Source organism: Dermacentor silvarum, chromosome 1 (genome assembly GCF_013339745.2).
Source record: "Dermacentor silvarum isolate Dsil-2018 chromosome 1, BIME_Dsil_1.4, whole genome shotgun sequence".
NCBI lineage: Eukaryota > Metazoa > Arthropoda > Arachnida > Ixodida > Ixodidae > Dermacentor > Dermacentor silvarum.
Genome location: NC_051154.1, coordinates 75,614,730 through 75,642,127, shown reverse-complemented (window position 1 = coordinate 75,642,127; position 27,398 = coordinate 75,614,730). Strand labels below are relative to the sequence as shown.

The 27,398-nt window shown below is 44.7% G+C and overlaps 1 protein-coding gene across 2 annotated transcripts in view; it reads left to right on the top strand.

Moving 5' to 3' along the window:
- LOC119466390 (cleavage and polyadenylation specificity factor subunit 1-like) overlaps positions 1 to 7,259 on the top strand; it is an 84,787-nt gene extending 77,528 nt beyond the window's left edge. For both annotated transcript variants that reach the window (XM_037726919.2, XM_037726905.2), the window contains exons 31-35: positions 2,464 to 2,530; positions 4,991 to 5,200; positions 6,611 to 6,740; positions 6,910 to 7,048; positions 7,127 to 7,259. In XM_037726919.2, coding sequence (XP_037582847.1) covers positions 2,464 to 2,530; positions 4,991 to 5,200; positions 6,611 to 6,740; positions 6,910 to 7,048; positions 7,127 to 7,174 — 594 coding nt within the window. In that variant the 3' untranslated portion in view covers positions 7,175 to 7,259. The remainder of the gene's footprint in view (positions 1 to 2,463; positions 2,531 to 4,990; positions 5,201 to 6,610; positions 6,741 to 6,909; positions 7,049 to 7,126) is intronic.
- The last annotated feature ends 20,139 nt before the right edge of the window (positions 7,260 to 27,398 follow it).

Sequence of the window (27,398 nt, the reverse complement as noted above, 5' to 3'; positions counted from 1 at the left end):
ATTTCAATTGAGTGATTTCTGCCTACATGCAAACTTAGCTGTTTAGTCCAGTGAGACAAAGTTGCACTGCTTGTATGGTTGTCAGTCCAGCCCATGGGTGTGATCTCATGTCCAAAATCTATGATGACTACAGTTATAAACAGCAGCAGTCTACCCATGACTTCTTGTGACCAGTCTGGCCAATAGTGAATAGTGAATAGTGCTGTTTCATTGGGAGTAAGTGACCGTAAGTGACGGCTCGGTGCTGAGTGATTGAATGTCACTCTGCACTCGGTAAGTGGTGCTCGCACCACACAACAATGAAAGCAAGAGTATGTGTGACAGCCTGAATGTTGGCGACTTTTTGAACATAAATAATATCTTAAAAATTTACCGAAATGTCATATGGCATGCAAGATTTAGGTAACCGTTAAGCGTTGGTTATCTGGAGTAGGCAGTAGCGTTGCAAGGAGGTCCAAATACAATCGCCGACCAATTTTATGGACTCAAAGAAGGCCACAAATATAGTCGGGTAATTGGGCAGTCGGAAAACGAACTTCAGTGGTAGAATCAATTTCATAGCTTTTTACAGTACCAGCGGTGTATGGAAAACTTGCTTACATAATTTAATAATTTTCCTGTTGGTCAACCGTGTGCATCATTGCATGTCTTTGACTGTGCGATGCATGCACAAACCTACGTAGGTTAGTACTTTCTGCCTAAATGCAAGCTTTTGCCATTCCGTCCAGTAAGTGCACGAACAAAGTTGGCAGGTGATCATGGTAAAGTTGAACGTCGCAATAACGAAATCGTCAGGGTACACAAAAAAATTGACTTTCACGGTAATTTCACTGTTGCGAAATGACAGCACAAATAAGGAATGCGGCGCAGAATGAAACTTTGCTGTCGAAATTCTGTTAGCCTACTTTGGCAAGCCTTGCTCGAGGATATAGAACCACATTGCAGACAAACACAAAGTGCACCCCATGCGTCGATCAGCAATGGCAGCACTGCTGTGGAGTATCTCAGCTGATAACATTCGAAGATACGATCACTTTTATGATAGTTTGCGGAACTCGGCACCGGACATAGAGCAACAGCGCTTCACGCACGCACCAGCGTTTCTCCAGCGCACACTGTCACCAGTAGACACCGACGCGTCCTGTGTCAGGTGCAAAAGTGATCGTATCTCGTATTGCTGAAGGTGATCGATCAAGATTGCGGCCCCATGGCCTAAATATACATTCAGTGCCGTATCCGCACACGATGCCTGTTGGGTGGCTCCGTAACCAGCGTTCTTGAAGCAAGGGACACGTATTCCCAGACGATCGCTCAATCACGGACTGATGCAGGGCAGTCCACGCTGCGGCAGCCATCTCAAGTGTCATTAACAAGTCCACGTTGGTGGGACACAGATTTCTTCTGTTTTTGCTGCACTTTTCTCGCCAAGCCGCACATTATGCACTGCACTAGGTGTGCAAAAACCGTCATCGCAAGCCAGTACCAACATGCGTGCCACTTCAAACGTGCGTTCAACAAACAAGATGGCGGTCATGACGTGTTTCTGGTGCATGCAAACGCTTCCAGCGCTTGGTTGTTTCAGTAAACAAAAAAGGCAGCTCCCACACAAGGGTAATGTGGTGGAATTTTGTGCAATTTTAGTGAAAAGCAAACACATTTGAGCGCATTTTGGAGCCTGCTAGCCTTGCGCGAGTAGGTAATACCTATGCGGCGTTACATTCTGGCGAATCTCATAGATGTGGGATTGTAGTTCAGCGACGTTTCGTTGTCGAGAGGTACAAAATGCATTAAATCCTATGGGCATTCGCCGGGGATGTGAAAATATTTTGTTGCGTGAATTTCGTTGCTGCAGAATTTCGTTATTGCGGGTTTCGACTGTAGTTGCTGGCAGATCGCCCACAGACCCGATCATCGATTGCTTCTACAACCACCAGTTTAGCCTGTGCATGTTATCTAATGGCCAATTGGTGCAGAAGTATACTGATACGAACATGCTAATAGCGAGCTTTCCATGGCTGCTTGCCACCCGTCGACCCGCAACAAATTTCATAATAGCCGTTACTATTAGGCCTAACCAATGTCACTCCCATCAGAATCCAATGACAGAAGCTACAGCTTGGTGCAGCGTCGAGGTAACTCTCTTGTAACTATTTACAGCATTTTTAAAACCCAAAAAATCCAACGTGATAGCAACTTTGTTCACAGCCACCACATGTTTGGGATATCACATGCATGGGTCATGTTCGAAATAGTGAGTGAGACACTGTACGGCGTCCAAAATTTTGATTGTAACACACTGGATCTATGGAGAATGTCGCAGTGCCCCAAGGAAGTCTGAATAATCGAGCTGGTCTGAAAAAATTTGGCATTTGAAAAATCAATTGGCGAACGCATTCGTGAATTTCTCATGTTTTTGTCCACAGAAGAGAACTCCTTCCTCTGTCTTTTCTTACATGTTTCTAGGATGTAAGGCCATTGGAAGTTTATGCTGTGGAATTCTTCATAGATAACACTCAGATGAGCTTCCTGGGTAAGTTACAAACATTACATCAGATGCATTAAATGTCAGAATTTCTAGTGGCACAATGATGTATTGGCATAGATAAGCACTAGCATAGATAAGCATGTGGGGTTTCTTCTTTGCAGAGACATGTACTAATCTTGCTTTTTAACCACTGAAGCAGGTCAAAAGGTTGCACATTTCCTGAAAATTTTTACTTTTGAGTCTTCCCTTGCACTATTTTACTTGAATGTTCTAATTTGCAATGGGAAAAAAAATTAATAGGCAAAATTTTAACTAGAAGGCAGTGAAAAAAGCATATAATGTGCATTTAGCATTTTGAGAAAACAGAAATTTTGTCATGCTTCAGCATCTGCCATTTGACAGTTGAGCATGAGCCTCTGCTAGAACTTGATCAGAAAAGTAAATAAATGTGCTCCTTAATCGGTGATCAGTGGCTGAACATAGGAATTATGGACCCCCAAGGTTTCATGATAGAGTTTAAGGGACTTCATGCAGTGTTCTAGAGGTGCTGTGCTACCATCACATTCAGTGCAAAAAAATTGGTATTCGCTCTATTCAGGTGAGTTTTCTCAGAAGAGAAGGTTGATAGATGTAGCAGATTGTTGTTGAAAGCAGCTAACATTCAAGAAGATAAAAGTTTCACCTTTCTCATCTGCTGATTTTGCATGTACTTTGCCCACTTGTATAAAAATATGCAGCTCGTCTATTGAATGGATGAGTAAAAGATATGGCAAGGCATTAACATTTTAAATAATGACTTCAGGGGATATGCTATAATTACCTTTCACTAGAAACTCTGTTCCTTGCACCAATTTTGAAAAATAATTACTCAAAATATGCAGCTGACGTGATCACATGAAAAAAGCAAGGAAATTTAAGGTTACATAACTACCGAAAACAGATCTGTTTCCGTCTACCTGATATGTATCATAATGTCATTGTTATGAGGTCTAATAAGTGCGTGAAATCGGGTGTTTGTCTTCTAAAACAAAACAAAAATCCACTGGTACTGATTATAATTTGATGTAACTTGGCCATTAGGCAATAGTTAAGCAACTTCATTTTGACTGGATAAAATAATCATGGAGTGAAGTGAACCCCAAACTAGGTATTATACCTGTAGGGCTGACAAGCTATTATACAGGGTATCACAGCTAAAAGCAGCCAATGTTTTAAAAACGGCAGAGTGTGCTAGGAGGCTCAAACCAACTTAGTGCCGTCGAGGATCCCGAGTCTGTGGTATTTTTTTTATTTTGCAGAGTCAATTAGCAAAAACTAATTATATAACTTCTTAAATATTGGCTTCACCAAGAAATTTGCAATACGAAAGTTGTAGATTACATTTAAAAATGGCTGACTGAAGTGTTCGCAATTAAGTACCATTAATGGAGCATCTTGTAATTGCCTTTAAAGAAAGCCCGCGAAATACAAAAACAACCGTGTGATAGCGCCACTATTTCAGCGCCCCCAAACGACCGATCAGTAAAGGACATTGTTTGCATGCCTTTTTTCGAGACTGACTCGTGTTCCCTGTCGCAATCTGGCGCGCAGAGCGAGCGCCGGTGATAAAGGTGTGTCGCGCTTCGACGTGACATGGCATAAGCATATAATTCGCTCCCCTTGTGGAATGAAGCCCGAACACACAGGGCAAGAAGAAAAATAAAAAAAAAGTAAAAAAAAATAGAAGCTCGGGCTTGAGTAAATATTGACCGCGGAACTGTTTAATCGGGATGGAAAATGCTGTTGTCATGTTCTTCTATTCGTTCGCTATCATATCTTACTAGCGACAGTTGCTGGCGCGTACCTTGCGGCCACCGGAAACGCCAAGCCCATCCCGGAACCTCTGTAGAGATACGCGGATATCGTTTTCTTGATCGGTTCCTTGGCGGCGCTGAAATAGTGGCGCCATCACACGGTTGTTTTGTATTTCGGGGCTTTCTTTAAAGGCAATTTTAAGACTCTCCGCTCCATCAATGGTGCTTAATTCCAAACATTTCAGTCAGCCATTTTTAAATGTTATCTACAACTTTCGTATTGGCACTTTCTTGGTGAAGCCAATATTTAAAAAGTTAGGCAATTAGCTTTTGCTAATTAATTGACTTTGCCACAGAAAAAAATACCACAGACTAGGACACGCGAACCTCAACACAAATGAGTTGGTTTGAGCCGCCTAGCACACTCCGTCGTTAATTTCGCACAGTGAAACACTTTTGTATTCTTATTATTATTTTGAGTTTTTCTGGTTTTGACAGAAGGTTAGCTCTTTGAGTGAGTGCTTCTGTAGTATAATCTATGTTTTGCTTGCAGAAAGCTTTATTCCACTCTTAATTCTGCCATTGGCATTATGGTAAAGCACTGAGGAACTAGGACAAATGCTGTTGATATGTGTATAGCATAACAGTATCTGGGGTATCTGTGCATGGCCCTAGTGAAAGCATCCTGATAAATCTGTTGTGGACTTTACAGTGACAGATGCTGAACGCAACCTGCTTCTGTACATGTACCAGCCTGAGTCACGGGAAAGCTGTGGTGGGCAACGTTTGCTGAGAAGAGGAGACTTTCATGTGGGCTCACCTGTCGTATCCATGTTTCGCATCAAATGCCGCATGGGAGACATTGCCAAATATGATCGCCGAGCAGCAACCATAGTGGATGGCCGGCACATCACAATGTTGGGTGAGCTGTGTGTGCACCCCAGTATTGAGAATGTGTGTAGTAACTTGACTCTACATAACATAACATTTGAGAACCAAAACCATGCAGACGCACACTGTGGTGGCTAAAAAACCTGCATGCTTTTTACTTTTATGCTCATCCACCAAAGCCAAACTTACAAGCTAAAGAGGAAGTGATATTAGGTCATAAATTTATCATTGGCGAAAGCATTATCAGACACCAGAAAAGGAATTGATTTTATACTTTGGGACATTGTCAAAATATGGTGTCTTCAAGTATCCTGGTGTAAATTCATCATTCTTTCTCAGCAGATTTTAAATTTGCTTTGTTTTCTGAAAAATCATGTGGCATTAGCTACAATTTGTCACAGCTAAATCAGTTGGTTTCATGCATTAATGCTCATAGGATCTACACTTTTAAATAAATAAAATGAATTTTTTTATTGGTGTAAATAAACATGTCCCAAAACACTTAAGAGTTGTTTTAAAAACAGATAAAAGAATATACCACAAGTATGAGTGGCTGGCTGAGAGATGACAGTCGCCATGCATTATACAGTGCCCAGCGATTGAAACGCGATACTCAAAGGACATGGCTGCAGGCACTTCTTGCACCACAGCTGAGTGCTGGGGACACCAAGCTGACTTATTGTGGTATATAATGAACGCAAGAGCCTTTGTGACACATTATGGCTGCATTTGGTTCCGCAGTGATCACCCAGGGCTCTCCGGTGGCATGAAAAGTACCGGCCGCTATGTGGTCCGATTATTGTTTAATCGCTGAGCACTGTACAGTGCTCACGGATTGAAATGCGACAGGCAAATTTTGGGTAGAACACTCTTTCTGTGCAATTACTCGAGAGTACCATGCCTTGTTCCTTTGAATCTGGTCACGAAAGATGACTTGGACTCTGATCTAAGCGTACGAGTCGAGATTGCGCCGATGTCACACAAACTACCGACGGTGGAAACAAAAGCATGCGCATTGGTTAGGCCTAAATTGTCGCGTTTCAATCCGTGAGCACTGTACATCTACAGTATCTGACCCAAGAACGTGATCCTAGTGCAACCATAGGAATGATTCAACTCATAATGGCACCTGTCAACATGCAGAGCAATCCGAATGACAAATCTGGGCGTATTTTGACTCTTCATGCATATGCGCGATTAGGAATGTTCTCTTATTGGCCTTTTTTTTTTTTTTTTGGTCACAGTGCTATGCCCCGAGGTGCTTTGAAGTTTTCATCAATTGAAAGCTTTGTTCAAATTGTGTTGAAAATATAACAGGCCAATCAAAATTTTGAGATTTGTTTTAATTAACTGGTGTTTTTAATTGTGCAACTTTTCTTTATCATGAGTCAACGGTATTAGCAATACCAGAGTATTAGAACTGCTTGGGATTGTCTTTCAGCAACCCTTGATGGTAGTCTTGGCTATGTTCTGCCTGTGCCAGAAAAGACATACCGAAGACTGCTAATGCTGCAGAATGTGCTGGTCACGAACATCCCCCATTATGCTGGTCTCAACCCAAAGGCATACAGGTAGGCACAATTGTAATCGGTGCATGAGGTGCAGCCTTCTGCAGACTTGTTTCAAATGCATGTTAGTTCAGTTCATATATATGGATAAGTCTACTCGATGATGCCATGTAGGTTTGGCTCATCTTCAGGTTGACACTCCTGCTCGACGTGCGTTTTTCTTTCCATTCAGAATGTACCACTCTCAGAGGCGCTTTCTTGGAAATCCTCACAAAAATATTTTGGATGGTGAACTCATATGGAAGTTCATGCACTTGTCTTTCATGGAGCGCAGTGAGCTGTCAAAAAAGATTGGCACCACTGTCACTCAGGTAGGCTTGGCTATATTTAAAATTCTGAAGTAGAGCTGCTTTTTGGGCTTTACTCATGTGCTGTGTCTTGTTTTTCAGATCACCGATGACCTCCTAGAAATTGAAACCTACACTGCACATTTTTAAGTTCTGTGGAGTCATATCTGGTCTCTTGTACATACATATTCATCTTTCATTCTTATAACATGTACCATTAAAGTGGTCCATTTTATGTGGCGATTCTCTTTTTTTTTTCTAATTTTGATTGCCACAGCAACATGTTGGCAGCTGTACTTTTCATCAATGTAACCTTCATTTGTAGTGCTCTTGCATTCAGTGAGTCCATTTTACCCTTTTGAAAACGTTATACTGAGTGGAATACCAAACAAGCATATTCAGGTAGATTACTCTTTTAACTCTCTGCATTTGTCTGTCTGGTCGACGTGGACTTTACATTCCAGAAATCTCGCAACGCTTGTTTCATGCCAAGGAAAGACTTAGTTTATGAGAAAATTGCATCTGAGGGATCCGAATACCTTTATCGCAATTCAAATCTCCTGCCACCCAACTGAGGAGTAGTGACATTGCATACGCTATCACCACCCTATGCTGCCGTCAGTGAGCAAAATGGCGCCCAACCAACAACGGTACAGTTTTTTGCACAAAACGCAAACATGCTGCCATGGAGAAACCGAGCCAAGACAGAGTGGTGGATTCGCTGCTGCAGCTGCTTTTGGTCAAGTGGCATGAACTGTTTGGCCATTCCACGACATCACGTGGACGTGGCATTCTTTGCTACTTGCAGTTAGTGCAAGTTTCGCGAGCCAGGAAAACCAGCGGAGCACTACGCAATAACGAAACCACTGATACTCAAAAGCGCAGGCAGCTCAGAGTCGAGCGAAAACAAAACCTTTCGACCAATCACGCATTGTCAAGGGTAATATGAATAAGTTCTTTTTTTTTTTTTTTTAATGAAGTAGAACTGGATAAGTAGCATTTTCTTTTGTCTTATGATGCAATACAATGACGTTTTTATAACGAGTGGTTGAGTACTAGTTGCAGAATATAAATGAGTGCTTTTGTCACCGGGCAAGTACTTGGATCTCCCAGGGCAGTCTCTAATAGTGTCCTGCATCTCCCTCATTTTCTCGATTACTAAGGCTCTGTTCACGATAATATTGATGCCTTTGAGATTCTCGAGCACTAATCTATCACTTTAGCTTGACTTAATATTTGCCTTTAAAAGAAGTCAAGCAGCAAAAATGAGTCTTCTATTTTGCCTAATCATTGCACCATCAGTTAACATTCCCCTAACTGCCGTGATGAATTTTGAAAAGAAGTTTTGAAGTGCAGAATTTGTTTTTTAGAGCTGCAAAATTTGTGCCGATTTTTTCTAAACAATTATACTAGGAGTGCCTATTGCATTTTTACTGGTATTGTTAAAAAAAATGCAATAATCATTGTGTATTATTTATTTGCCAAAATTACAAGAAACTGCTCATATACACATCAGCAAAAATTGCAAAAAGTTCAGGATGGGTTAACTCGTCATCGGCACCTGAGGACGCTCATTGTGATGACAAGTTCTACGCCATCGGCAGTTAAGGGGTTAATTGTTTGTCATGGTCATGTGAGGAAAATTATAGCAACAAACTATAAAGGAAAGCAATGCACCACATAGTACAATCAAGCAATGGGCAGATAGCTACAAAGCATACCTTTGAAAACACCCTCTTGTATTTACAGCCATACTTCTGGGAGTACAGTTTGTACCAGTGAGCACCTACATATTTAGATACACAAATATTGACCTAAATTTCTATAACCTACTTTCTGCGCCTGTGAGCCATGATGTAGCACACAACTTCTAATGCAACGTTTAAGAAAAAAAAACTGCAATTTATTTAAGTGTTCTCCTAAGACTGCCATCACACAGAATAATAAACTATGGACAAGTGCAGTAGTTGCCTTTACTGGCTTACATACACCTGTAAATATCTTGCATTAGTAAATAGGTATAGTAAAATGTTATTAATGGTCTGCACGAAGTAACTGCTGCAGTTGCTAACCGCAGTACTTTTTTTTTTCGTGCAGTTACAAACTTTTTTGTGTGTGCACTGAACAATAGAAAATAACGAATTTTGGTCAGTCAAATATCACAGCGAGTGTGCCCAACTTTAATGTGGCTGCTTCCTTGTGTATGAGCCTTTTGAATTCTTGGGTTAAGTTTTGCTCCTCCCAAAATCTGCCCTTGTCCAGGATATTCGTATTCCACTTGAGGTTATCTGCAGAATCTCTATGGCAGGTGGTTCTTTGTCACTGGGATGGGACAGCATGAGCTTCCGCCCGCAGCCCTGCTAAGCATGGTCAAGTTCTAGAGTGCTGCACGGGCCCGCTGTAGGAACTCTGTGTGTACATGCCTTAGAAATCTCATTGCTTAGGTGGCATATCAAAATGCATTGCTATAGCACCGCAGTGGCTACAAGACGCTGCGATTTTTTTTTTTTTTTTCAGCAGAGCAAGTGTAGCAGTAATTGGTTGTTTATTGAAATGCAAGGAAAAGAGAGAAAAGGAAATTATTGCTGTCCACACTGTAACGGTCTAGCACAGTCTGCTGACATCTGAACGGCAGTCAGCAGCACAGGTAGCATACTATGCTGCTCACTGGTATGACTCGCAGGTATGAGTCATACTTGCTCTACACACATTTCACAGGCATGAAATAGAGCATTGGTGAATAAGGAAAGGTGGGAACGGACATTCGGATGAGCAAAAGTGACTGCTAGTTGACGTGGATACGAACGAAAGTCACTGATGGACATTTAAAGTCGACGTGAGGATGAACGTGAGTGTGAATGGAAGAGACTATGAGTGAGTGAGTGTTGGGGAGTATAAGTGGAAGCGAGTAGGAACATGAGCGAGTACCAACGAGTGTGGATGAGTACAGAGCTAGCCTGCAAAAGTATTGGTGAGGGAGTAGCGGCCTATTCTGCCGACTTATGGTCAGCAGTGGGGGGGGTTAGGGGTATGATTAGGAAGTAAGAGGACAGGTAGAGAGGGTAGTGTTAAGAAAACTATTTGCATGTACAACAGAGCAACTGGGTAAAAGTTATCCATAGTTCACTTGTGAAGCCACTTCCTCGAGAGAATTGCTCACCCGGCCCTGCACACCAGCGCTGTTCGGTTAGAACAGCTGGGTGGCGAGTTCTGACTGTTCCAGGAAGTGGCACAGTGTGTTTTGTGAGCTGCCATCGCACGCGAGAGAGAGGCAGCTCACAAAGCGGTGTGACATAAAAAAGCCGACAAAAGCAAAGACTGGGTTAAGCATTTCTGGTACGGCACATATTTTCAAACTCTTGCATTTGATTCATTCAAATAACTTTATTGAGTGCCCTGTGATTTGGTGGGGTGGGCCTAGACCCTGCCTAGGCTTCGGCCAAGGGTTGTTGGCCCTTGGCGGCTTCCTCGGCTCGCTGGACGACCCAGAGTGTGTGCTGCAGGTCCAAGCTGAGCAACGCAGACTCCCAGCGCGCGTGGAGGCTGTCGCTGTTTGAGGCTGCATCACTGTTATCGTGTATTATACCCGTACATTCCCATAGGATGTGCTCTAGGGTGGCTCTAGAGTCGCAATGTCTGCACTTGTCAGTCATGTATAAATCTGGGTGTATTATGTGCATGATAGCTGGACTCTGATAGCATCTGGTTTGTAACTGCCGCTATTCGACAGACTGTTTTTTGTATAATTTTGGGTGAGGCGGTGGGAATGTGTGCCTCTGCAATCTATGGTGTTGTGTAATTTCATGAAATTTGGTCATTCGATCTTCCCACTCCCACTTGTCAGTAGTCGCCGAGGCGGGACTAACCGAGGCTCGGTCTGTAAGCTCTCGAGGCATGCGGTGCGCCACCTCATTGCTACCATCTGGTAGTGTGTGAGCGGGTGTCCAGATGAGATGGACACTTCTGTCGTGGTTTTTACCTAATTTTAGGAGTCGTAGTGCCTCTGGGTAGATTCGACCATTGGCGAAGTTTCGTATTGCTGTCTGGGAATCGCTGATCATTATATCTGCTTGTGTTTGTGCTATGGCTAACGCGATAGCTATTTCCTCTGCCGTTTCTACGTGTGGTGTGTTGACTGTAGCGCTCGTCGTGCATTTTCCCTCATAATTTATCACCACTGCTGTGTAGGCACCGCTTGTGTCTGTATCTAGCTGCGTCTACAAATATGGTGTCCTTGCTGTTACCGAATTTCTTTTGTTTATCGCGTGCTCTGCTTTCTCGCCTCCCCTGATGGTGGGTGGGATGCATATTCTTGGGTATTGGAGGGACGGTTATCATGCCTCTGATGTGTCTGGGCATATCTACTTTGACACCATGTTGGGTATGATACCCTATACCCAGGCGATCCAATATTTGCCTACCTGTTTTAGTTTTGGACAGGCGTTCATATTGTGCTATGCGTTGTGCCTCGATTAGCTCATCCAGTGTGTTGTGTAGACCTAGCTGCAGTAGTTTATTGTTGCTGGTGGTGATGGAGAATCCGATTGCTTGCTTGTAGATTTTTCTGATTAAGCAGTCTAATTTGTAACTTTCTGATGAGTACCATCGTAGGTACGATGCGACGTATACTATTCTGCTTATTACAAACGCTTGGACTAGCCTAAGCAGATTGCCTTCTTTCATTCCACTGTGCTTGTTGGCTATTCGCTTCAATAGTCGCATGATTTTAGATGTTATATTGTCTAATTTACGTATGGTCTCTCCATTGTAGCCGTTACTTTCAATGATGAGCCCCAATACTCTGATCTTATCAACCTTTGGTATGGGCGTACCATCCGCGGTAGTTAGGCGAATTTCCGGATTGTTTCGTTCCTCGTAGTTGCGTGGTTTTCGGCCACGTCGCGATGGTATATAAATGAGGAGCTCAGATTTCTCAGCCGAACATGCCAGTCCGGTTCCTGTTAGGTATTGTTCAACTGCTTCTATTGCACATTGTAATGTGTTTTCAACCTGTCCATCGTTGCCATCGCTCACCCAGAGGGTGATGTCTTCAGTGTAAATGGTATGATTGAGGCCATCGATTTCCTGTAGTTTTGTTGGTAACCCAAGCAGAGCCAGATTAAACAGCATCGGTGATATTACTGAACCTTGGGGCTTCCAATCTGTAGCTTCCAGCCTGCGCTTCCAATCTGTAGTTCTTTGGAGTTAAGGTCTCCTATCTTAATGTGCGCTTTTCTGTTAGTAAGGAAGTCTCGTATATAATTGTATACTCACTGGCCTAGGCCTAGCTCATTTATTCGGTTTAATATTGTTTCGTGGGTAACACTGTCAAAAGCCTTCTTTAGGTCCAATCGTAAGATAGCTTTGGTGTTCCGACTGGTGTTATCTATAATTTGATGCTTAATGTTGGAGCATTGCATCCTGTGTAGACAAATTTCTCCGGAAGCCCAACATTGTAGGCGGGAGAACGTCATTGTCCTCGAGATAGTTGGTCAGTCTCGCTAGGACAACGTGCTCCATGAGTTTACCCACACAGGACGTGAGTGAAATGGGTCTCAGGTTCTCCAACTGTAGCCGCTTGCCTGGTTTAGGTATTAGGATAATCTGGGCCGTTTTCCATTGCTGTGGTATTGTACCAGATAGCCAGCATGCGTTTATATACTTGGTAAGTTGTTCTAGAGAGGCATCATCGAGATTTCGGATTGTCTTGTTTGTTATTCCGTCTAGTCCTGGTGCGGATGTAGTATTTAGCTTTGTAGAGCTGCTCTCCATTCCGCTTCGCTAATCTCTTCGTCTAATTGTCTGTCTTTAGTGCCTGTGTAATCTGGGTGAGTTGTTGGCTTGGCCCGAGATAAATACCTTGTGGCTACCTCATCGATAAAAGCTTCTTCAGTTTTGTCATATGCATGCAAGATTTTGTTTATGTTTTGTCTGTACGTGGCATTACTTTCCTCAGAATTCAAAGGGTGCCGAATCCTGAGGAAGTTCCACGTTCTGGATAATCCTAACTGATTATCCATATTGGTGCATGTTGCTTCCCATTGTTGGTTACAGAGCTGTTTTGCATATGCTTTTATATCTCTGTTAAGCCAGGCTAGCCTGCGTCGGAGCGTCCTGTTGTGTCTCTGAGTTTTCCATCTCCGCAGGAGACCTTCTTTAGCTTCCCACATATGCAGGAGTTTACTGTCTACCTGTTCCATTTGCGCGTCCTGAGGGATTACTTGTGTGGCTGAGTTAACATCCTGCTTTAGCTGCTTGCTCCAGTCCGTGATGTCAGTGATAGTATTATTCTTTTTCTCGCGAATTTGTCTGAGTTTGTTCCAGTCTACAATTTTCAGTTGTTTGCCCTTGGATTTGCTTGGCCCTGCTTTAACAGTGATTTCGAGGATATTGTGATCGCTGCCGAGATCCTGTTGGGTGTTAAGCCAATTTGCATACCTAATGTTCTTCATAAAGGTGAAATCTGGCATAGTATCCACACTAACACTAGACCCTCTCCTCGTAGGAGTCGACGGGTCTGTGATGAGGGTAAGGCCCTCTTGTGCATCTAGCCATAGGTGTCTACCTTTGGGGTTTTCAAATCTGTATCCCCATGCCGTGTATTGTGCATTGAAATCCCCTGCAATCACTAAGGCTCTGCCTTTTGCGATAGTGTGGGTCTTGCGGAGAAGTGATCCGAAATTGGGAAGTCTGTTTCTTGGGTTACTATAAACATTAAGGACAAATAGGCTTTGATTGTTTTTTCTAGCAGGTATTAACTCGATTAATATATTGTCTACATCTGCAATGCCTGTATCATACTGAACGACCGTGTACCTACGTTTGACTAGAGTGGTCACAGCTTCGTCTCCCCGTCGGCACTACAGAATGATCTGTACCCAGATCATTCTGGGTACAGAACAACTTACCAAGTGTATAAATGCATGCTGGCTATCCGGTACAATACAGCATTATGACATCAGGATGTTCCTTATTAATTAGGTGTTGATGTAAGTATGATCTTTTTCTACTGTATCCGCAACAATTCCATTGCCAGATAGTATTTGGCCTTACAATGTTACTTCTATAGCATTATCACATCAGGATGTTCCTTATTAATTAGGTATTGATGTAAGTTGGCTAATTTCCTACTGTGTCCATGACAATTCCATTGCCAGATAGTATTTGGCCTTACAGTGTGACTCCTGTAGCATTATGACATCAGGATGTTCCTTATTAATTAGGTGTTGATGTAAGTTGGATCTTTTTCTACTGTATCCACGACAATTCCATTGCCAGATAGTATAATGGTCGTGTCAATACATGGTGGCAGTTAGTTTTCTGGTTCCCTCCACCGTAGGTGTCGAGGGTTTATTATATGGTTTACTGGTTGTTTTGATGGGGCCACCTCCACTGGTTTGCGGTCCCCACGTCTTCATACGAGATTTAATGTCGGCAAATTTGGTATTGATTGTGTTAAATTGTTGTTGTATTTGCGTCATAATAGCCTGTGTAACTTGCTGGGTAATTTGTGTGCCCAGATCTTTAAACTGTCTGCTTATGATATCTAGCTTGCTTTCTAGAATGTCAATTTTGCTTTCGAGTTCATTCTGTCTTTTCTCAAGAGGTTGAACGGACTTGGTCTTTTTAACTGTGATCGTCTTGTTATCTTCTGTGGCTTTGCGTTTGGCTGGTGCGTTAGCCTCTTCCTCCATATCTGCCTCTTTTTCCTCAATACTATCTAGTGTGACACCTTGCCCGTTTTTAAGAGTAATGTTCTCTTTCCGCAGTCTACTGTTTTCTTCTTCTAGAGCGACAATCCGCTGATGATGTTCTAGCATCATTTGTTTCATCTGTGCTAGTTCTTTTTCTAATGCTCTATTTCTAGTGTTAAGTTTCTTGCATTTGATGTTGATAAAAAATTGCAGTTTTGCCCGAAAGGCGAAGTATCGATTGCGATAGCAAATTATTAGACAGCTATACAAAGTAAGAGAGTAGTTTTATCAGTCGTATAAACTTGTCAACTTCGCTTACTAACTAAATGAACAAGCATGGTGTCAAGCGCGCACAGGCAAACATGAACACATTTCACTCGATGACCGCCGAGAGAGAGATAAAACTTTATTTTGTCCATGATGGGGTCTGGGGGCGGCGGGGGTTGGGAGACTAACCCCCAGGCCTCTCCTTCCTCAGACGGCGGCCAGCCCTTGTTTTCTGGCGGCGTCTTCGGCCATCCGGACGGCCCAGAGCTGCTCTTCTGGGTCCAAGCTGAGCAGCAAAGTCTCCCACTGCTCGGCCGTAGTTATGATGTGTGTAGTGTTAGTGCGGTGAGTGTTGGTGGGTGTGACCGCCGACACTCACTGCCGGAACGCTGGCGGGAGGAATCGCAGCAACAGCAGCGAGCGAGTTAACCTTCCTGTCGCCTCTCGCTTCAACGTGAACTAAGCAGCAAGAATACTGCGCACACGAAGCTATCAGCACTCGGCGCACTCTGTCCCCATCGGAGATCACTTTCAAAATAGGGACCGCGCCATACAGCCGTCACCGGAGTACGGTTGATAATGGTTCGACGCGGATGGGTAAGGAGCTCCCAGTCAAAAAAAAAACAATGATCTCCAATTAGCTTTTCCAATAGGAATCAACAGGAACCAATTGGAAAATTCTTACTTCCAACCGGTTACGATTGGGTCACAGGAGAAACCAATTGGAGTTGCCATTTGAAATGAACTGGACCCGATTGGAAAATCCCTAGTTCCAACTAGTTACGATTGTGTCAAAGTGGAGCCGATTGAGTCCGATTGGACTTGCCAATTGGAATCAACTGGGCCCATTGGGAAATCCTTACCTCCAATTGGTTACAATTGAGTCAGGGATGCAACCAATTGAGTCCAATTGGACTTGGCAGTTTGAACCAGCTAGGCCCACCGTACATTCCCAACTGAGTCTAATTGGACTACCAATAGGAATAAACCAGCTAGAACGTAACCAACTGGGAAACACTTTGAGTTTATGAACCCATTCAAGAAAACTGGAATGAGTTTAGCTATACATGCATGCAGTACTAAGGCTGTTTCTGACAGCTGGAATCCTATTTAGGTTTGCTTTGTGGGGTATATGTGTATTGGTATTGGGCATTGGTGCAATTTGTCATTCCAACCAATTGGTTTCAAACCTGTTGTGGCACCCATTGGGTATAATTGGTCACTCCAACAAAAACCAATTGATCACATTCCAGTTGGTTCAATTGGTCCAGTTATGTACTAATTTATGATTGAACATTCTCCAATTGGTACCTATTTGAAATTTCCCAATTGGAGTCAATTGATTTTTTTAACAGGGGCTAAACTACTGCACGTGGCGCCGCCACCTGCAGTAGTTTAGGTTAAAAACCTGGTAAAACTCCAGGTTAACCAATGAAGGCAAACGGCATATCTTTCCTTGCAATCAGGCATACAGCACGGGCTGGCCGGGCCGGGCCGTCCGAAGCGTTTGTCGGCGGGCTCGGGCTGGGCCCGGGCTTAAATCCGCGGGCCCGGGCCGGGCTCGGGCTTGAGGCCGCGCCCGGGCCAGACATGGGCCTGCTCATTGAAGCGCCTAAGTAGGCCTTCGAGCGCACGCGACCGTTATGCATTGCATGGTTCAGTGCATTCTGTGCCAAGCAGAAGTGACACGTGCAAGATGACTGTCATCATCATCATCAGCCTATATTTATGTCCACTGCAGGACGAAGGCCTCTCCCTGCGATCTCCAATCAACCCTGTCTTGCGCTGTTTTACATCATGTCTGGTAATAAACATGGGTACTCTTTCTGCAGTTGAGTAGGATAAAGCTCACACACGGTCTCATTACACACTTACAGATCACTGAGACAGTTGTAGTTCATGACAGAATACGTCTTCCTTCTTCTGTTCTTCATATTTAAATAAATAGTACTGATTGATCCCCAGCCTTTCAGCCTATTGCTGTAATGGCTGGTAGTCGGTGCCTGCTTGTTCCTAATTCAGAAGGCGTTGAATGCTAGCGTGCCTGTGGCATCCCCCGGTGTGTAGTGTAAGATTCATGATCATCATCATCAGCCTATATCTTATGTCCACTGCAGGACGAAGGCCTCTCCCTGCGACCTCCAATTACCCTGTCTTGCGCTACCTGATTCCAAGTTGCACCTGCGAATTTCCTAACTTCATCACCCCACCTAGTTTTCTGCCATCCTGGACTGCGCTTCCCTTCTCTTGGTATCCATTCTGTAGCTCTAATGGTCCATCGGTTATCTATCCTACGCATTACATGGCCGGCCCAGCTCCATTTTTTCCGCTTAATGTCAACTAGAATATCGGTTATCCCCGTTTGTTCTCAGATCCACACAGCTCTCTTGACTGTATATCTTATCACATGACTATCTCTTATCAAGGAAAATAGTAAAACAGATGTTCTCATTTTTAACTGCGGAGCTGTTTCAGCCGGGCCTAATGTGTCCGCTGGATCCAAAAATGTGGGCCGATCCTGGCAGCAGTGCAGAAAGGGTCCAAGCGCAATGGCACATACACCTGTGAACTAGCGAAGCTGGGCCTGGCTAAGTCTAGCTAAGAATGGTGGGGACTAATTGCCTATCGATAGGCAATTGATAGCCAATCAATAGCTAGTTGATAATCGATCAATAATCAATAAATTCCCGAAAATGCTATGGATGACTTGGTAGTGCTTAGCCTAGCCCAAATACGTGGCCAATACCTTACGATAGCCAATCGACAGCCAATCAATAGCTAATCGATAATGGATCAATAACCAATAAATTCGGATAACTTGGTAGTGCTTAGCCTATCCCAAATACGTCGCCAATATCTTGCAATAGACAATCAATAGCCAATCAATAGCTAATCGATAATCAATCAATAATAAATAAATTCCGGGAAATGCTGGGTATTGCTTAGTCTAGCCCAAAAGGCAGGACTAGCTAAGTGCCCATCATCTCCGCTGTCTCTTTAGCATTGCGCCGCCAGTGCACGCTACGCTAATTTTTTTTCCGCAAAAACGAACATTGTTTCCGCGTAAGGAAAAATAAATTATACAAAGAACCACTCCTTAAACCATTTATATGTTGCCGCTTTTGCAATCGCACTATTACCAGTATCGATACTATGGCATTATTTTAGCGCAAAGGCCAGTTACTTTTGTGCTTCAATGCATAAAATAGCGTTTTCCTCAAAAAGTTAACTGGAATGCCCATGCATTTCGTCGGACACTTTGTAAATTAATATCTCGAAACTGGTTCAGTCCTGAGAATTCGTTCCAAGTGGATACGCCTTGCGAACTCAGCGGCTATAATTCGTAGATTGAAAGATTTGCCGTAAAATAATTAATTAAAAAGTTAATTCGCGTAATTATGTAAATATTCAATTAGGCGTTTTGACCATCCATTTGGCCATTCATGTCAGAATTAGCTTGGAACTACATAAAACAACTAGCCTCTTTAGAGCGTCGTCGCATTAATGCGAACACAAGAAATCCTGAGATATGGTCAGTTCCATACTTCAGAACACTCTATAAGCATCAGTCGTTAATACATTACCTACCGTTCACTTTGAACAGATGCAAAAATGGCGGTAATTTCAGTAAGAAAGAACTCAGCTGACACTGTGGTCGCTTGTAGTGTATCTGATGTGATTATTATTCTGCCTTTGTGTATGGTTCTGAGTATATAACGTAAATCCTGTTTCGGTTTTCTTAGCAAATGTTGATCTTGTAAAATTCAGTCTCATGCTATGTTGTATAGCTGGTGTTGCGTTGTTTTGTATAGCTAGTATTGTTATTGTAGTGTTGTTTAAAATGCGTTCTGTTAAAACTTTTTCCAATTCTGTTACCTCGCCGTGACGCAAATATTCTTTGTCTTTCTGTTCATAGCTATTTCGTCTATGAGGAATTCCAGCGATAGCTGGAAATATATGTGAATTATTGTGCATGTGTGCACACTGTTTGCTGTACTATTGCCTTGCCTGGTCTTATGGGTCACGTCAAGCTACATATGTAGCTTTTAGTCCAAAATGACCGTCCAGCATGTAAACTGGACAATAAATTGATTTGATTTCATTGATTTCGTCGGACACTTTGAAAATTATCTCGAAACTGGTTTAGTCCAAGTGGATACGCCTTGTGAACTCGGTGGCTATAATTCGTAGATTGAAAGATGTGCCATAAAATAATTAATTAAAACGTTAATTAGCGTAATTATGGTTTGATTTCTCGTGGAAGTAATGGCTGCCTTGTCGAGTAGTTTAGATCAAGGATTATACCTGTGCTATCTGCCACAGGCAATCTTTAAAAATTTGGTTCAGCTAAAATGAAACTCCCTGTATATTTGCATGCTAAATGACATCATAGAACCATATCGTACAAATCAAGGTAAGTGCATGTGCACTACCAGAAAAATAGTAGCACAGGCAATGGGCCGGATTACTCATGTTCCTGTGGGAGAAACAAAGATTTCGGCCTTTTATTGCTTATATACTGCAGCTGATTAAACCTCGAAAAGGTGAGGCTGACAGATATGGTACAATCTGTGTGTATAAAAAAAAAGAATTTTTTTTCCTACAGGCCGGGCCTGGTCATGCACACGCGAGCCCTAGCTAAGCTTAGTAATGAACGTCTGGGCCAGGGCCGGGCCCGGGCTGGTCTCGGTCATGTACGCCCGGGCCTGGGCCGGGCTCTGGCTTTGTATTACGGGCCCGGGCTGGGCTCGGGCCTCGTAAAGCGGGCCCGGGCCGCGCTCGGGCCTAAAAATCAGGCCCGTGCAGTGCTCTAATATATACACACACACTTAGTGACGTTGCCACGCTTTTGTATATAAAAGGGCGACCCGTCTAGCAACTCATTCAGTTCATTCTAAGACTGCCATGGGTAGACGATGGAAATCAGACACCAGAAGCACAGCGTGCACAATGCTCGACCATGTGTGGTGTTTGATACAGCTGCGCTGGACATTCACGTTCGCAGGGCGGAATGGCGGCCAAGTTCTGTGATGTAAGGCTGACTTGATACTGTGAAGGGCCGCCTTAGAATCACAGAATATGACCCATTTCTGTGCCAGTTCTTCGGTGACGTAGGTCACAGCTGCATGGAGGGCTGCAAGTTCTGCCGACGTAGATGTAGTCATATGTGACAATTTGAATTTAACTGTAACCTGCTTGAATGGGAACGACAAATGCAGCAGTTGAGCTGGTAGGTGAGATCGAACCGTCGGTATATATATATGTATGTAGTCATGATATATGTCTGGTGCAGTAATAGGAGCGTCAGTTGCTTCAGAGCCAGCAATGGATGATTGGCCTTCTTGTTGATTCCGGGAATAGTAAAATTCACTTGAGGCTGTCGCAGGCACCACAGGGGAAATTGAAGGCTTCGCCGTCGGTGTAAAAGTTGACAGTATACACTCTGGATGCGCGCTAATCACTTTTGAAAAGGTCGCTTGAGGTCTCTCCGCTGGTAGGGAAGCAAAGTGATGGTCGGGGATCCTTGACAGATGACGAATGTGTGCTCTAAGGGAGTCGGCAGCTACGTGTGTCTGGGTCATATATGGTCCCTCGCGATGGCTATTGTTGCTGTTAAGGTGCACCGAGGCAGCCTAAACACGTGCGTAGGGCTTGACCTTGTATGCTCTTCAGGAGGAGGAAACAACTTTATTAAGAAAGTATGCTTTTCAGAGCGCCAATGTTCGTCTTGCATGTATTTGACAAAACTGGCAGACTGTAACGAAGGAGTCCCAGAAACAGTACCCTGTACAGCTGCCGCAGAGAATGGACTGGTGCACCCCAGTTTTTCCCGCAGAGAAATTTAAATACCTGAGCAATAGCAAATAACTTCTTCAGGTAGACGCAGTGAGGGGTCCACGAGAGGTTGCGGTCGATGATGACACCCAGAAAGCGATGCGTACGTCTTAACATAGGACACAGCTTGACCGTTGATTGAAACGGTGTATCGATATGGTAATCAAAGCCTGTCACGATTCACTCGACGCCGGCCCTTCTGTTCTCCTCTGCACTCTTAACACTCCTTCCCTTATTAACTTTAAATACGAGCACTGAATAAACCAAAGCGTCTTCTCCCTGGTCGGAACTGGCCCGTGCTTGTCATTCTTAGATCAACGACGAAACAAACGGGATACATTGACATTTATTTGCGCGTAAAGCCAACCAATGCGCACTTTTCTGTAGACACATTGAGGCCTTGTTCTCGTAGATAAGACGCCGTCATGGTTGCCGCCCGCTGAAGCCTGGCCCGCACTTGAGGTCGAGTCACTGCATAGGCCCAGATGTAAATGTCGTCGGCGTATATAAAGACATTAACTGTCCGCGGTGAATCCTCAAGTGCCCCCAAATCGAAATTCTGGCTAAGCCCTCAACTGCGCTGCTGCTGACATTTATGGTAACGCTATAGCACAGAATTGCATTTGCAAACGTTAGCGTTGGCCCCATTACTCCTCTCCAGATTCCACGCACCGCCTCATATTTACTGTAGTCCCCCAAGTCGTATATGTTGCATTATTGCTGCATTCCGCATCCCCTTTATTTTATGATAAGCGGCGTCGGAGCCAGCTGTGTAAGAAGACGACGAACGCGCGAGGCTAGCTCGTGAGGCTTATATCGCGTGAAAAGACAAGGACGAAGGAAGACTTGACACACACAGACGTACGCTAACTTGCAACAATCAACGCGCGAGGCTAGCTCGTGAGGCTTATATCGCGTGAAAAGACAAGGACGAAGGAAGACGTGACACACACAGACGCTAACTGGCAACAATCTTTATTTCGAGCAAAGGACCTTGTAATATATATGTGTGAGTCCTTTGCTCGAAATAAAGCGCCTGTGAGCGTCACGTCTTCCTTCGTCCTTGTCTTTTCACGCGCTATAAACCTCACGATGTCATACCAACAAGCCCAAATCACTGCATTACAGCGAGGCTAACATCGGCATCAGATCGGCATCGCAGCAAAACCCAGGGCTTGCGTGCTGAAGAGCTTATCGTTTCGTTTTCTACGGGTATACACCGCTTTATTACCGAAGTTCGTTTATGTTCGTTTTATCGGAACAGTGGTCTTGCATTTCGGCAAGTACACTCGATGACGTGCTGCTTTTGAGATCATTCCCAGTGCCATGACTCAAGGCACTGAGAATGATCTCTGAATTTGCAATTCACTTATTGAGAAAGAGAGATAAACCTTTTTTTTTTCTGTGTGTCCGGATGGGGTTATGGAGAAGGGGGGTGAGGGAGAGTCGCTCCTTCCTCCTCAAGCGGCGGTCAGGAGTCCGTGGGTCCTGGAGTCGTCCTCGGCCATCTGGACTTATTGACTTATTGAGAAAAATAAATACTGTTTTTATCATTACTTCGCTTCGAAAATTATTGCATGCGAACCAAAACCCTTACGGAAAAAGAAAAAAAAAAAAGTTCCGTTCCGGAGTAGAAGCTAAACGGAACTTTTTTTCAGGGGAACGAAACTAAAACCAGAACGAACTACATTTCGTTCCGACACCCTGCAAGCGGCAGCGTTCTCAGCAACGTGAGCGTGTATGGAGCGCATCCTACGCGTCGTCCGCTACAGCACGCCGCGACGAGGCATGAAAGAAAATCCTCGCTGCCCAAGCAAAGATACGTAGTAAATAAAAGCATTACTTACGCCACCTCTATTAAGCAAAAAATTGACCTCGGTTGTAATTTTGTTAGATTCTCCAGCGTGCAGCCGAAAGTGCCCGCTTTCAGTGGAGGTGCAATTGGCAATCAACTAAACGTTCTCTCCTCTGCTCGCCTTTTCGTCGGCGCGCTGTGGCTCGTCATATCTCCGCGGTGCGCGCCCGCCCGAAACTTGCTCAATAAAGCCACGACTGACATACGTGTTTTGTTTTCCTAAACTGCAGATGGGTTAGCCATTATAGGTCGATGTGTCGTGATATATGTACAGGCTGTTTCATACTTAGGGGAAATCTCCGAGCGCCTGGCATCGCGATGCGACTAGCGCTGCAATCGCGCGCTGGCAGCAGCTCGCGCGTGCGCAGACGCTTTAAGGGTGTAGAGTTGAACCGCGTCGTCTGCTACGGCAACGCACATGCCGCATTGTCGGCCAGCGCACGGATATCATTGTTAATGCGGGAACTGGGCCGATACTCTGCACTAATCATTTTCAGAAAAATCTGCGCCGCAAGATGGGACACGCAGAAACAAAGAACGACAAACTCGCGCCTGCTTTCTTTCTTCGTGTCCCGTCTTGCTGCGCAGTTTTTTCAGATGTTCCCGTACCAACTTGCCCAACTTTCAACGCTTGTCTGCGCTAAACGTTGCGCAACGCCAACCTCTCAGCTTTTGTTCGTGATAATGGATCACTAGAAACATTATTCGACAGCATACCTTGTTTGCTCTATCGAAACATCGTGGTACTGTGTGCGTTCACGAATGTTTCTTCAGTGTGTGCGCGCCGCAGTAAGCTTGGATGAGGAAGACACGATAATGAGCATGCACCGTGCGTGGTCTTTATTTGACTTTAAATAAAACAAAGCACTCAGTGGTGACTGCCGAGCAGCTGAGCGGGTTTAACACAACAAAATAAATGGGAATGAATTCAGGAATGATTTAGGTTAGAACAACCGCCTGAACGTGCTTATTCTCGACGATATTTCATTACAACAGAAATGACTCGCTCCCGGCGCCGTAATGCACTCGTGAGGCTTCCAAGTTCATGTCCCCAGCGGTAGCGATGATAGCGCTCATTCTAGACGGCCGTGAATGCATGGTGTACGTCAGCGAAGTGTCCTGCCGCAGCATGTCCCATTCGTTGACGATGGGGGCGTGGCATCACAAGATCCAGATTGAGCTGAATAAAATTGGGGCTCGTCTGCCATACGTTTTCCCATTTTTTTTCTTGTCTGAAAAGAGCGTTACTGTGTTGTTTGCCTGGTTTACCATGTCCCGTATACCAGAAAAGGAGCGACTTAAGATTATTGAACTGTGTTGCAAAAACTACACTGAAAAAAGCGTAGCAGAGATGACAGGAAGGTCCGTCAAAGCGGTCAACAGGGTTCTACAGGCTTACAAGAAGGAAGGTCGAGTTAAGGATGCGCCTCGCGGGCGTCCGCCAAGAGCCACAACGGATGATGAAGATGTGTCGATTGTTGCGGCTGTTGTGGATGCCCCCCGCGCGTCGCTTCAAGAACTTAGACAAGGCCTGCAGCTGAGGGCTTCAAGGTCTACTGTGAGGCGGCGACGCAATGAAGCCGGCCTAAGGAGTAGAGCCGCTGCCCAAAAACCTCTGCGTAGGGCCACAAACAAAGCAAGGCGGCTCGATTTCGCGCAACTACACGAAAGCTGGACCGTGGAGCAATGGCAGAACGCTGTATTCAGGCGATGAGTGCACCTTCACTACCACTGGCGACCAGCGAGAACGAGTTTGGCGCCCTGCAGCAACACGGCAACTTATTCTGCAGAATCAGTTGCACGTTGTTCATCCATACAATTAAGATATTAGTTCGTAATATAGATTGGCTTACCTCACACGCGGGTTCAGCCTAAGTTCTTGTGCTTTAGGGAGACGAATAATTAAGTTTTGAAGTATTTCTTCACTTAAGAATGAAATAATGCTACTATATTAGGCTAACCTATTTGCTTAATAAATTCAATCACTGCGCCAAGATGAGAGAATTTATTCCGGTCAATATTGGAGTTTAAGTTTGGAGCGTGGTTTAAAGCATCCCAAGCATTAAAAAAGCTCAGCCATAATTCTTCTTCGTAAGCCGCAGCATCAGCAAAGCGCACATATTGCCTTCCAGACGCGTAGTGACAATATCATAGCGGGCACATCTTCACTTCGAAAAGTTGTGATTTTTGACGTAGTGGGCACGTAGCAACTGTATTGGTAGCTGTCCAAAGAGAGTTTGTAACAGGGTCTAGAAAGGGCACTACTCCAGCTTTCGCTGACTGTGCTGAGTGTTTCGCGCAGCCCTGGTGTTTATTTTTAGAAACTATCATTACCCAATGTAAAATATCGAAACTTAGCATATGCTTGTTTCTTTGTCCCAGCTACATGCCGCGGTACGTGCAGCGAGTCACCGCCAGGGGGCGCACTGGTGTGAGTATGTGATAGAAATAGGTGATGGTCCCTAGTTTGACTTTCGGCAATGCGGTCCTGTGCATGAGATCAGAGGTTCGAGCAAGGTTGGAAGTTAAGCAGCGAGGGGTAGGTAGACTGGCTCTGGGAGCACACGGAAATACACCAAATCAGGGGGTACAGGGTGACATGGGATGGACGTCATTCGAGGGCAGGGAAGCCAGCAGCAAGATAGAATTTGAGGAGCGATTGAGAGAAATGGCAGAAAAGCGGTGGGCAAGGAGAGTTTTCAGTTATTTGTACATGAGGAATGTTGATACAAAATGGAGGAAGCGGACCAGAAAACTGACAATCAAATATTTGGACTGCAGTAGGGGTGCAAACCAGGAAACAGCGGTTAAGAAAAAGGTTAAGGAAACAGAGAGGGGTCTGTGGAAAACAGGGATGCAGACGAAATCAGCACTGGGAACATACCGAACTTTCAAGCAAGAAATTGCCAAAGAAAATATCTACGATAATTCTAGGGGAAGCTCTTTGTTGTTTGAAGCCAGGACGGGAGTATTGCGGACTAAGATGTACCGAGTCAAGTACCAAGGTATAGACACGTTGTGCTGTGCATGTGGAGAAGAAGAGGAAACGGCTGAACACCTCATACTTTTCTGTAAGGGGCTTAACCCTACAGTGCAAGGCAACGGGGCTGATTTTTTCAAAGCATTGGGGTTTAGGGACAGTGAAGGCAAAATAGACTTTAAGCGGGTAGAAATAACCAAACAGAGGTTATCTGATTGGTGGATAAAATCAAGGCAGGGGTGAAATTTCACCCACCACAAAGTACAAATTATGTTGATAGTCATGGCTAGGTGGCGTATGCCACCGCCCGATTTAAAGGGTTCAGCCTCATCCATCCATCCATCCGTGGGCATGCATTAGCGAAGATGGTCTGGGCCCACTCATCCGCCTTCAAGGCAAGTTCACCGCTGAGAGGTACGGGGCAATTATAGACGACGTACTGATTGCGTACGTTCTTGACGGCCCGTTCCCGGAAGGCGACTACACCTTCCAACACGACAGGTCACCAATCCACACTGCTCGTGTAGTGAGAGAACTTCTTGAAGAGAGCGGTGTCACTGTCATGGAATGTCCGCCTCAATCTCCGCACCTGAATATAATCGAAAATGTCTGGGGCTTTATGAAAATGTCGCTGGTGCGCCATCCTCTATACGGGCTGTCCGAGGATCGGTTGCGATCCGCCATCGTCAGCGAGTGGGACGCCCTGCGAGTGAATACATCGCTCATCGAGTCACTGTACGCCTCACTGCCGTCCAGAATGAGCGCCGTCATCACTTCCGCTGGTGACATGACAAGGTACTAAGTTGGATGCGTCACGGGCGCATTTCGGAGCCGGCTAGCGAGTCTTGTGGTAATGAAATGTCGTCGTAAAGAGACACGTTCAGGCTTTGTTCTCACCTGAAACATTCCTGAATTTGTTCCCATTTGTTTTATCGTGTTAAGCCAGCGCAGCAGCACGACTTTTGCTGTTGAGCGCTTTTTTTATTTTAAGTCAAGTAAAGAGAACGCCCATTGCGTGATAATTGTCGTGTCTTCCTCGTCCAAGCGTACTGCGGTGCACACACAGTGAAGAAATATTCATGAACGCACACAGCACCACGGCGTTTCGAGAGAGCAAACAAGGTATGCTGTCAAATTCTGCTTGTAGCACCCCATTATCCCAAATAAAGGCTGAGAGGCTGGCGTCGCACAATGTTTAGTGCAGATTATCGGCCCAGTTCCTGCACTAACAATGATATCCGCGCGCTGGCCACCAATGCGGCAAGCAAGAGCCGCCGTAGCAGACGACGCGGTTCAACACTACACTCCTGAATCATCTGCGCACGCGCGAGCTGCTTACGGCGCGTGGTTGCAGCGCTGGCCGCATCACGATGCCACGCGCTCCGAGATTTCCCCTAAGTGTGAAACAGCCTGTACGTAAAGGGTGCGCCTGTGTATCCTTGCAGTACAATAACAAAAGCCGGCAAATGTAGCGGGGACCGGCCTCATAGTTATAATTGCGGAGTTCACTGCGAACTTCTTTCAACGCTAGAGCACATTATTCGAACGAAATACTCGGACGGCGCGTGCACGTCCGCGCAGCTCGGCGTGGTTGCACCATAGAATAGTTGCACGCCGGAGGTATGGTACCATACCTCCGTCACCATACCGGACCATACTATGGTGTACTATACACCATAATCATACTATACAGTGCCTAGTAAGCATACAGGAAGGAAAGCGCAGGAGAGGCCCCGGCCAGCA